This window comes from Theropithecus gelada, chromosome 17 (genome assembly GCF_003255815.1).
Source record: "Theropithecus gelada isolate Dixy chromosome 17, Tgel_1.0, whole genome shotgun sequence".
Taxonomy (NCBI): domain Eukaryota; kingdom Metazoa; phylum Chordata; class Mammalia; order Primates; family Cercopithecidae; genus Theropithecus; species Theropithecus gelada.
The window spans coordinates 34,826,970-34,839,594 of NC_037685.1; the positions used below are offsets into that span (position 1 = coordinate 34,826,970).

Here is a 12,625-nt window from a genome sequence, read left to right on the forward strand (position 1 = left end):
AGAGAGAGAGAGAGAGAGAGAGAGAGAGAGAGAGAGAGAGAGACCTTGAATGATACGGAGGTAGGCAGGCTATCACTGGTGCAGTCAGTAGGTTGTGCATATTCCCGCTAAGCATAGAACAAACCTATAACCCCAAAACAGCCACAGTTGAGAAAAACGCAGCAAGCCTTTATAGCACTTTAGAATAATTAAGAGTTCTTTGGTTTTTGTTTTTTTAGAGATGTGTGTCTCAAACTGTCACCCAGTCTTGAGTGCAGTGGTGGAATCACAGCTCACTGCAGCCTTGAATTTCTGGGCTCGAGTGATTCTTCCACCCCAGCCTCCTGAGTAGCTGTGACTACAGGTACCTGCCACCATGCACAGCTCACTTTTTATTTTTTGTTTTTAGAGAAGGGGGACTCGCTATGTTGTCCAGGCTAGTCTTGAACTCCTGGCCTCAAGTGATCTTCCTGCCTTGGCCTCCTAAAGTGCAGGGATTACAAACATGAGCTACTGTGCCTGGCCTACTAAGAGCTTAATATCAATAATAATGGCTAACTTAATGAGGGCTTAATAGGTATATTATCCCATTTAATCCTCATAACAGGCCTATGATGTAGTTACTATTTGCTATGACTTGAATGTCCCCTCAAAAATACAAGTTGAAATTTAACTGCCATTGTAACAATGTTACATGGCAATAGTGGCAGGAATGGGTTGGTTATTGAGAGTGGGTTCCTGATTTTAAAAGATGAGTTTGGCCCAATTTCCTTTCTCTGTCCATGCATTAGCTGGCCAGGTGATGCCTTGCACCATAGGTTGACCCTCACCAGACGTCAGCACCATGCTCTTGGATTTCCCAGCCTCCAGAAACTTTGTTTCTTTATAAATACCAGTCTGTGGTATGCTATTATAGCAGAGAAAACAGACTGAAACACTATTCATATTCCTACTATAAAGCTGAGGAAACTGAGGCAGAGATTCACAAAGCTATGAAGCGCCAGAGATGGCAGGTGAACTCAATCTGTCAACAGACCCTGTGCTTTTATACACATAACTCTGTTCTACGGTGTATAAGTTAAGAGGCAAATGGTTCCCAAGTAGGTATTATGTGCCTAAAAGTACTCTGATTAAAAAAATGAAACAACTACGCGATAGTTTAGATTTTTTAAATTCTTCACCTTTCTGGGTTGTGGTAACAAATCTCTCAAATTAGAATAATAGAGGACAAACCTACCAAATTAATACAACAAGAAGAATGCCATCTTAGCACACATAAACAAGTGGGGCCCACATTCTTCTGAAGCCCAGCGCAGTTGGGGAGGTCCCCTCGCTGCCAGCACCGGGATCCCATCCACTTACCTTTGGGTTCACTGATACTGGTTACTGGATTACAGGTAAAGTCTTTAATCTGCAAAGAAATACAGTCTTCTAGTGATATGTCTGAAGTTAGACAGGGACACACACATGGGATAATGCGCAGATACTGTTATTAGTAAATTAACCTTTTCACTAAATCATCCAGGGACATAGGGCTTGTGGACTTTAAAAGCATAGAGGCAAAAGTTATTACCCAAACCTCACCATTACACAATATATTCATGTAAAAAACCTGTCCATGTACACCTTGAGTCTAAAATAAAATAACAAAAAAAGTTTTTTAAGTTGCATTTGGATTTGGCTGCTTCTCAGGGTAATTACTGAATGAAATTCTTATTTACCTTCAAATCAAATTAATTTTGAACTTTAACTGTATAAATCTTCAAAATATTACTTTTAAATACCTTTTAAAAATGTATTTTATTGCACTAGCTTTTATAAGCAATCACAAGGGGAAAAATATTCCATCTTCCTCACCTTATACCACTTACAAATGCTCTAAAGTAAAAACCACATGTTCTTAGATAGACTGCGTTGCTTAAAGAAGCATGGTGCCACACTGTCGCCAGACATACCTGCTGTCTCTGAGTTATAATCAGCTCGTTCTGCTCCTGAAGTCTCTGCCCTAGCTCTTCTATCCTTTTCTTGTAGAAAACATTGCTTGCATTTAGATCATCTATCATTGAGGTTCGAAGTTTCTCTATATGTGACAGGAGCTGAAAAACAGTTAAGAAAGGCATCTGTCTGTAAGCTGCATGTCAAATGTCTTCATTCTCCAGATTTCAGGTACGTGCCCTGCCTGTTTTGCTGGCCTGATGCTATCCATGCACATCAAACCATTGAAAAAATATTTGATCATGGTAGATCCTGACCCAGGCTGCTCTAGGTGCTTCATCTGTGTTCCCAAGGGAGCTCATGACCCCAGACAATGCTGATACTGGGAGCAGCTAAGCCAACTAGAGCACATAACATGAAATAACACATGATGAGCAATGATAAAGGATTCAGGCTTCTCCTGCAGAGTGGCTCTGACCCTCAGTACTAAATTTTTCCTGCAGTCCTGTCCTTCACATGCCACCTGGCCCATGCTAGGCCAGAGAGCACATCTTAATTTTTTTTTTTTTTTTTTTGACATGGAGTCTCGCTCTGTCACCCAAGCTGGAGTGCAGTGGAGCAATCTTGGCTCACTGCTGCCTCTGCCTCCTGGGATCAAGCAATTTTTCTGCCTCAGCCTCCTGAGCAGCTGGGATTACAGGCCCACACAACCACACCTGGCTAAATGTTGTATTTTTAGTAGAGACGGGGTTTCACCATGTTAACCAGGCTGGTCTCGAACTCCTGACCTCAGGCGATCCACCCGCCTTGGCCTCCCAAAGTGTTGGGATTATAGGTGTGAGCCACCATGCCCAGCCACATCTTAATTATTTTATATTCCCAGAAACTAGCCCAATCCCTGGCCCTTAGCAGGTTCTCTGAGAAATGTTTACTGATAAATGTTTACTGAGAAAAAGAGGGGGGATGATGGAGATTAGAGGGAAAGAGGGAGGGAGGGAAAGTAAGGGAGAGAAGCAGAGGACAGAGACACACAGATATATTCATCTTTAGAGATAATGTCATGGAAGATCATAGACTGGACAAAAAGAATTCAAGAAGAATTTGTTTTCAATAATTGAAGGAAAGGTGCTTAAAGCAATTTCAGTAGTTGTTTAAACAGAGAAGGTTAAAAAAAAAAAAAAAGAGTGGGGGGCGCTTGAGGTCAGGCACCATGGCTCATGCCTGTAATCCCAACATTTTGGGAGGCCGAGGCAGGCAGATCACTTGAGGTCAGGAGTTTGAGATCAGCCTGGCCAAAATGGCAAAACCCCATCTCTAATAAAAATACAAAAATCAGCCAGGTGTGGTGATGGGCGCCTGTAATCCCAGCTACTCGGGAGGCTGAGGCAGGAGAATTTTTGAATCCAGGAGGCAGAGGCTGCAGTGAGCTGAGATCATGTCATTGCACTCCAGCCTGGGCGACAGAGTGAGATTCTATCTCAAAAAAATAAAAAATTTTAAAAAAAAGGCTTGATAATTGGGGTGAAGGACATTCCAAGTCTATGGCCTGAAAGTGGTGACAGGGGATGCTGATCAAATAAAGGAGCAGGAAGTATCCATGCCTGAGATAAGCATATAAGGGCACCTAGACCAGCATTTCCTCATTTGCTTGCTTTTAGAAAATTAACACTCACTGTGTACTAGATGCACTTCATTTTGTTGAGTCCACGCCACAATTTTACGGACACATGTTTTGGCCCCATTGTACAGATAGGAAAACTCAAGTCTAGAAAGGTAAAGTCACTGGCCCTAATTGAAACAGCTGAAGGGGGCAGAGCCCAGACTTAAACTTTCACATGCACGTTTCAAGGTCGGTGCTTTTTTGGGAGGCTATGGAGGGAGAATCGCTGGAGTCCAGGAGTTGGAGATCAGCGTAGGCAACACAGTAAGACCTGTCTCTACAAAAAGTTTTAAAACTTAAGCTAGGTGTGGTGGGGTGAGCCTGTAGTTCTAGTTCCTCGGGAGGCTGAGGTGGAAGGGTTGCTTGACCCCAGGAGGTTGGGGCTGCAGTGAGTTATGCTCATGCCACTGCACTCCAGCCCGGGCGAGAGAGTAAGACCCTGTCTCAAAAAAAAAAAAAAAAAAAAAAAAAAAAAAAGCAGTGTCTTAGCATCCTGCATGGCTTTGCCTCTGAAATCTCCGTGATCCTATGAGGCTGGACAAACACTGGGTGGAACCAATCTAGAAAGATTTTCCGAGTGAAACCTAAAAAGAATCTTTCCTATCCTAGTGGATACTAAGAACCTCTCCCAAGGAGGGCATTGCCAAGAGCTTTCATCCTTACAGGCCCCTGGAAAAGTGGCCTCCAAAGCAGTCTGGGAAACGCTGAGCTGGAAGATAGAAGGAAAAGCCAGTAAAAATGTCCAGGCTGCCGGATGGAGGTTTAGGATCTTGGCCTTGATCAACTACATGGTGAGTTGCTCCAGGCCCCAGGAAGAAAGGAGATGTGGGAAAATCTAAGTTTGTGGAGAGAGCAATGGAGAGGGTCTAGGCAAACACAGCCAGAAATTATTTTGAAGTTTGCAGCTCATGAGCCCATTTTCTATTATCCCATTTCAAGCACTACGCATTTTTCCCTACCGGTCCACATCACCCCATCCTCCCTTCCTTCATTATGTGACCATTTGACAACCTCCCAAGCTCTCAAGGGTCTTCTGTTGGGTAAAAGGGGCATGCCATCGCTTATCTGTGACTGCCTCTGAACTCTTACCAATGTTATTTAAAACAAAAAAAATTGCCAAGAATCTAGGTAAATCAATAGAAAGTTGGCAAATGCAACTTCCCCTAAACAGAGAAATACAATATGTGCATTGTGGGAATAGCAGGCACCAATCATGTGGAATAATTAATAGTTAGGTCTCAGGCAGAGATTACTAAACCTGATTGAATTCACCCCTCTGTTAGGGTTTAAGAGAAAAGAAGGGAGAGGTAAGCAGCTTCTAAACAAGCCAAACCAACAGACAAGGAAGGAGTGCAGCCTAGCGGTGGCACAAATCCCCCTCACATACCCAGTACCTGAGGTGTGCCCCACTCAAAACCAGGAAAGGCCTCACCTTCTTCCTCAGTGACAACCGTCAGTCTTTCTCTCTATCATGACTCACAATGACAAAGTGTAAAAACTGTAACTCGCTTTCTATTCCAGCCAGAGGCCACTGAAATTCCCACAACTGCTTTGAAATACAGATGGCTTTAAAGGGGCCAGGATTTAAAAACTCTGCCCCCAACCTCGGCCCACCGATTAATAAAAAAAACCTGAATTCTGTCCCTAAATACCAATGCTAGAAAGATGGCCTGAAGAATAAGAGTAGGGATTTTAATGATCTAAGAGCAGTGGTCCAAACCATAGATCCAAAACAGAATAGCCTGGGTGGCTTTTGGTTTGTTTATTTCCAAAATCCATGTGTCCCAGACTCACCTACTAAATCAAGATCTCAGGGAGTGGAGCTGGTCACGTGTACTTTGGAAAACAGTCTCAGATAATTCCGAAGTGCATCCCTGGTTAGGGAATACCATGTTAGAGCAACCAAAGAAAAGATCCTGTGTTCTTACAGAAAAGCAACCACTCGAAGCTGTCACTGCCTGTTTTCCTTCCCAGCTGGGAGCTTCACAGGTGAGTGCCTGGAGCTAGACAGGCCAGCCAGTGTAGTATGCCCTGGAGTATACAGGGCCTGCATTCAAATACCAGTGACTGTGGGCAAGACAGCATCTGTCTAAGCCCGTTTCCTCACCTGTAAAATGGGTGACAGCACCTACCTCATAGAACTCTTAGAAGGATTAAGTATATGGCAAATACAAATATCCATTTATTTCTAAATGTTCCCATGAAACCAATGGTATGCTGGTTAATCAGCTTTCAAAACAAAACAAAACAAAACACCCTGATGAGGAGAAATGTGCACAGTTGAGAGCCAGTATGAGTCAGCGCCAGGACGCCAGGACATGAACGGTAAGAACGGGCCACTTTTGCTTCCATGTAATGCAGGGGGACAAAGGAGAACACTCCTTGCACAGTGGAGCCACTTGTGGTGCGGAGAAACTGCCGTCCACTGCTCCTGGGATCCTGCATCTTAGCTGCCATAGATAAAATATGCTGGGAGGTGAACGCCATCGTCCTAACTACACAGTCATTGCCACGGGGGCAGCTCCCTAGGTGCAGGGTGGAAACCTGGACTGGTGTCCTCCCTACAGAAGATGGTGCTTAGACCTCCAGACAACTCTGGTAACCCTCCTCTTCTGAACCCTACAATCAGCCTTTCTCCAACTATGAAAACAAGGCTGAATGATGCCCTGGCTAGACGTCTAGCTACCTTCCACTTTCATTCTGCAAGTGTGTAGCGAGTGCCAACCACATTTCAGGCACATGAGTGGATGCTGGGAAGACAATGGAGAGCGAAACAGATAGAGCCCTTTACTCAGAGGGCCAAGGATATGATTGGAGAGACAGATAACAAACAAGGAAACAAATAAGCAAGTAAACTATTTAAAATAGTGCTCAGAGCTCTGCTTGAGATGTGATGGGAATAATAAAAAAAGGGACTACCTACTTGGATAGAGTGACATCAGGTGACCAGGGCCCAGAGGCCAGAGGCAGTGGGGTAGGCAGGGTTCTCAGGGGGCTCTCAAGGTTGCACTCCTGGTGTACACCCCTGTGTGATGCTGTCCCTTGGTCTGAAGAGAACATTGTGCTTCTCAACCACAGAATATGGCAAAGGTGAAGGGACTTTGGAGATGCAATTGCAGTCCCAAATCTGCAGACTTTGAGGTTATGAAAACGAAGATTATCCTGTGTTGGCCTGTCTTATTCAGGTGAGCCCCCTAAAAGAAGTTCCAGGCCGGGCATGGTGGCTCACGCCTGTAATCCCTATACTTTGGGAGGCCAAGGCAGGTGGATCACCTGAGGTCAGGAGCTCGAGACCAGCCAAGCCAACAAGATGAAACCCTGTCTCTACTAAAAATACAAAAATTAGCTCGGCATGGTGGCGCGTAATCCCAGCTATTCAGGAGGCTGAGGCAGGAGAATCACTTGAACCCGGGAAGCGGAGGTTACAGTGAGCCAGAATGGCATCACTGCACTCCAGCCTGGGCAATAGAGTGAGACTCTGTCCCACCAAAAAGAAAAAAAAAAAACACAAAAAGTAAGAAGTCCCAGGCCCTTCCTGAAGGGGGAGAATGTAAGCAAGAGAGACACACTCTCACTGGCCTTGAAGTCGTCATGCTGTGTACTGCTATGGAGAAGGAGTAGTCTCTGGGACCTAATAGTCTCAGCCCTTCAAATAACCACAAGGAACCCCAGACAGCAACACAGCCCAGCTGACACTCTCAATGCAGCCTGTGAGTCCCTGAGCCCAGCCAAGCCCTGCCTGGACTCCTATACATTGAGAAGAGAAATACATGCCATTTTCACCCACTCAATTTGTGGTCATTTGCTACACAGAATAGAAAACTCATACCGAGGGCAAGGAGGTAGCCATGTGAAGAGAAAGCGGAAGGACTTCCCAACAATGACAACCAGGTATAAAAAAGGAAAAGGCCAGAATGTTCTAGAAGTTAGCAGAATTAGAATTAGAATCGTAGCTGGAAAGAGGAGGTTCCGGGAGCGGGGAGGGTGGTCAGGCTGAGGCTAGAATGGTGGCCAGCAGCCAGGTTATTTTTCTGGCTCTGTGGAGAGCAAACTAAGGAAGGGGAAGGCTGGAATTGAGAAGACCCACCCTGGGGCCCATTCAGAAATGGAGGCTTAGTTAGTGCTAGAGGCAACAGGAAACAGAAGAACTGGTTCCATAGAGCGAGCCCTGCAGACAGCCTGGACTCGGGGATTGAGAGAGAAAGGTGGAATCAAGATGAGCATCTGGAGGAACGAGGGTGACATTTGCCACGTCTGGGGAACAAACCCAAGAACTTCATCTTAGGCATGTTGCACTTGAGAAGCCCATGGAGATGTCGAGTACAAGCTGGCTACCTAATCTGGAACTCAGAAGAGTTGTTTAGGCTGAAGAAGTAAACATGGGCATGATCCACACACAGCCCTAACCCCACTTCAAGAAACTCTCTCCGTTCAGTCCCTAGGGTACTCTGCATTTATCCCATCCTGATTCCCGTATCTGTAGCCTCACTCCTACTCTCCTTTTGTACTGTAAGCAGTCTGAGGGCAGGCATTGTTCCACACCTCTTTTTAGCCTTATAAAGTGTAGTACATAGCAGATGCTCAGTAAATATCTCCTAAATTGAACTGCCACATCAGTGATACAATTTTCAATATACTGTATATGTGTATGTATATAGATATGTATATTGGTTTTATGTCTGTGTATTATCACTATAAATTTGCATGATGAAATGATATTATAAATGGAATAGAGGAAAAATAGTGGTTCCTATTTCATTTTCTGGAAATGATACAATCTTAAAGGTAGATTAATGTCTAACTTTCCCATCGAAGTTCCTCAAGAACTGCAGATGTTTTGTGAAATATTTTTAGTTTTTGTTTGCTTTGCTTTAGTTTGGCTCTAGTACTGTTCACAGTTTCTTTTTTACCCCCATCTTCCTCAGTATTTGTTCCACTTTGGAGAAATATAAGCTGATAAATTTTTTGATCATCTGAACACACTTCATCCTAGCAATTATACACATATATATTATATGATCTTTTGTTGTTTAATATTCTACTAAGAAAGGTAATATTAGAAAATGTGCAAAAGAGGAAACATTTTTTCCATTCAGAAAAGATCTACAAGAAATACTAAGGTACAAAATACAATTTCAAGTGAAAAAATAAACAGAAGTTTTCCTATTTTAAGATCTTCTCAAATACATCTACTTTAGATGTTTTGCACTAGTGTAAACACATTTTAACACTTAAATTTCTGATGTACTCAGGTGAAAGAGAATCAGTGTCATAATTAAAAGCTTGTTTTCATTAAAGTGATTTTAATGTAAACAGTTCTTGCCTTTTTAAAAAATTACTTACATTGCAGTTCTGTGATGCAAAAAAATCAGAAATATGTGTTTGACAATGAAGAAATGATTACGTAACTTATGATACATCCAATAAGATCATCATGACATCATTAAAAGTCATGATTTTGAAGAATACTTTAAAACTTAGGAAAGGTCTATGATATATAAAGTGAAAAGTGTACAAACCTATAAAACATAATTCAAATGTTGTAAAGCTATGTATATATGAGGTTCTACACTTACAGAAATGCATAAAAGAAAACTGAAACAAATTATAAGAAAGTAGTAGCAGTGGTTATTGTTCGTGTTAGAATTATAGGTAATTTTAATTTTGCTACACATTTCTCCCCAAATGTTATTAAGTGGACAAATATTATGTTTATGAAAAAGAAAAGCAAATATTCCTTTAAAACATGGCCCACTTTAAGCCATTGGTTTCTTAACCTTACCCGACCCTTCTCTTTCTTGTGTTCTTGATGAATAGCTTGAACTCGAGCTGTCCATTTGCTTTCCTACAAAATAAAAGAATAATTTATGTACAACTGTAACAATGAGATCTATGCAATATGGAAGCTTCCTTTTTAGTGAATACCTATGAAACCCAACTATCTATCTGGTAAAATTTTAGCTAGTGAAATAGTTTGGCTCTCTGTCCCCACTCAAATCTCATGTGTTGGAGGAAGGGCCTGGTGGGAGATGATTGAATCATGGGGGTGGATGTCCCCCTTGCTGTTCTCATGATAGTGAGTTCTCACAAGATCTGGTTGTTTAAAAGTGTGTAGCACTTCCCTCTTCGCTCTCTCTCTCCTGGCTCCACCATCTTAAGACATGCTTGCTTCCCCTTTGTCCTTCTGCCATGATTGTAAGTTTCCTAAGGCCTCCCCAGCCATGCCTCCTGTACAGCCTATGGAACTGTGAGTCAATTAAACCTCTTTTCTTTATAAATTACCCAGTCTTAGGTGGTTCTTTGTAGCAGTGTGAGAACAGACTAATACAGCTGGTATTTTTTAGAATATACACAGTCAAAAATGCTTAAATACATTTGCATCTGGTTTTAATCTTATGCCATAAGGCAGGGGTCAGCAAAAATTTTTGAGTAAGGAGCTAATAGTAAATATCATAGGCTCTGGGGGCCAAACAACTTGGTCACAACACAACACAATACAGCTGCGTCATCCCACAACTGTATTGGGACAACAGCCATGGATAAGATGTAAATGAACTAGCACTCATAAAATGTTACTGGGACATAGCCAGTAACACTTTATTTACAAAAGTAGGTGCTAGTTTGCCAACCTAAGAGGCCAAAAGGAAACACCAAGGTTTCTGAGGCCATGGGTTCTGAACTGACAACACAACTCACAGGACAGAAATAGAAGAAATTTAGGTGGGACCTTAGGATTTTAGAACCATGTCCTTCAGTTCATGAGTGACCAGCTGTAGTTTCCAGCCTGCTGGAAGCAGATGTCAACAGTTCGGTTCAGGACACAGCTCCTGGTTTCCTACCATATACCAGGCACCTCGCTGGATGGCCACTGGTAGGCTAAAAGAAGATTAAGAGACAGGCCCTGCTCTGCATGGGAGGTGAGTAGACACAGCCATGGAGAATCCACATACAATGTGTATGTGATCAGGTCCCACTTAGGGACTACAGAAATGCTATAGCCTAGAGGCTCAGGAGAACTTTCTGAAAGTGGTACCTGCCCCCCTGGCTGAATACTAAAGAATGAGTAAAAGACAGGTCCCGAAAACTGGGAGCTGCAGGACAGGCAGGAAGGAAGCCAGAGCTGAGGAAGAAGACAGAAGGCCATGTTCTCAGAGGCATGGGCTGCTGGGCCGCTGGAGTGCCAGGAAAGCAAAGAACAGAGAAAGATGTCCCAGGGATCAGAACCCAAAGGACCCTGCAAGCTGGTGGGAAGTCCAGAATAAGGGTCACTGAAGGACTTCAGACAGGACAGGGACATGGTCAGCCTGACTGCAGTGGAGCACGTAGATTTGGGTAGGGGAGGAAAGATGTGAGCACTGAAGCAAGAAGCAGTGATCCCTATTTCCAAAGTCCACTTACCTTTTTTAGAATGACCCAGGCTTTTTAAAAAAATCCTGAATTCATAAGCTCTCATCTCTATTTTCTTCCTAGTTTAAAAAAAATTGTTCCCCTAAACCGCTGTGACCAAAATAGCCATGATGAAGATTGTGCTGATTACAGAAGTTCACTTCCAAATAAAAGTGATTGTCTCATAAATGTAAGAGATCTTGGCCAGTTAGCTGTGTGTGTGTCTGTATGTGTGTGTGTATACGTATATATGTGTGTGTATATATATGTGTGTATGTATATATACACGTGTATGTGTGTGCGTGTGTGTATATACATACACACACACGTATATATACACATACACATATACACACACGTATATATATACATACACACATAAATATATACACACACACACACACACATATATATATATATTTTGTTTGAGACTGAGTGTCACTCTTGTTGCCCAGGCTGGAGTGCAATGCTGTGATCTCAGCTCACTGCAACCTCTGCCTCCTGGGTTCAAGCAATTCTCCTGCCTCAGCCCTCCAAGTAGCTGGGATTACAGGCATCTGCAACCACATCCAGCTAATTAAGCCAAGGTGGGTGGATCACCTGAGGTCAGGAAACCAGCCTGGCCAATATGGTGAAACTCCATTTCTACTAAAAATACAATTAGCAGTATATTTAAACTCTAAAACTAAATCTGGTGCTTCAATATGCCCTTCTACGCCTTTTGAAATTGAAAGGTACATCTGAAAGATGAAAAATGAATAGTTAGGTTATACTAACCAATTCAAATTGATTTTATGGAGAGAAGAAACAAAACAGTTTTGCCAACTGTTGTGTATGCTATTTTCCAACAGCAAGTGTGTAACAAACACCTCTTATGACTTAAGGCATGTTGCAGGAGAAAAATAAGAGCTAGTCACTTTCATGGTTACTGAAAAAGACACACACTTTTTCTGCAGATGACACTCACTGTAAATTACTTCGCTAAGAAAAAGAAAGGCATCCACTGCAGCTGTCACCCACTTGCACGTACCTGACTATCAAGAAGCTGCATGACATTATGGAAATCCTGGGGATATGGAGAACGGTCTTCTTTAAACTCGTGTGCATCTTTTAATGTGCCTATGTTGGACTTGATCTGCATATTGGACTTCTGGATTTCTGACAGTTGCTATAAGATAAAATTCAAGCTCAGTACTACAGTTAGACTTTTATAAGACTGAAACGGAGAATAAAATCAGGGAGCACGTAGCTGTGTTTTAAATCTGACTGCCCTCTTGGATGCTCCTGGATGCTCTTGGAAGCTTCTCCCACTTCTGCTTCCCTGTGGTTTTACTGGTTTGTTTCTACTGCTTGCTGGTCTTCCTATCAGAATATGTACAGGGTGAAAAAAGGGGAAGGAAAATCTAACTTTCTAATCTTAAATGAGTCTATTTTTTTTTTTTTTTTTTTTTTTGAGACAGGGTCTCATTCTGTTGCCCAGGCTAGAGTGCAGTGATATGATCATGGCTCACTGCAACCTCAACCCCTGGGTTCAAGCAATCCTTCCACCTCAGCCCGCACCCCCCTCCCCCAGGTAGCTGGGACTACAGGCGTGCACCATCACACCTGGCTAATTTTTGTATTTTTTTTTGTAGAGACAGGGTTTTGCCATGTTGCCCAGGCTGG

At 42.8% G+C, this 12,625-nt stretch overlaps 1 protein-coding gene across 6 annotated transcripts in view; it reads right to left on the reverse strand.

The window, feature by feature from the left end:
- DZIP1 (DAZ interacting zinc finger protein 1) overlaps nt 1-12,625 on the reverse strand; it is a 63,799-nt gene that overhangs the window by 29,562 nt on the left and 21,612 nt on the right. For all 6 annotated transcript variants that reach the window (XM_025364384.1, XM_025364385.1, XM_025364382.1 and 3 more), the window contains 4 exons: nt 11,991-12,128; nt 9,357-9,419; nt 1,935-2,075; nt 1,342-1,390 (listed from right to left, as the gene is read on the reverse strand). In XM_025364384.1, the coding sequence (XP_025220169.1) occupies nt 1,342-1,390; nt 1,935-2,075; nt 9,357-9,419; nt 11,991-12,128 (391 nt within the window). The remainder of the gene's footprint in view (nt 1-1,341; nt 1,391-1,934; nt 2,076-9,356; nt 9,420-11,990; nt 12,129-12,625) is intronic.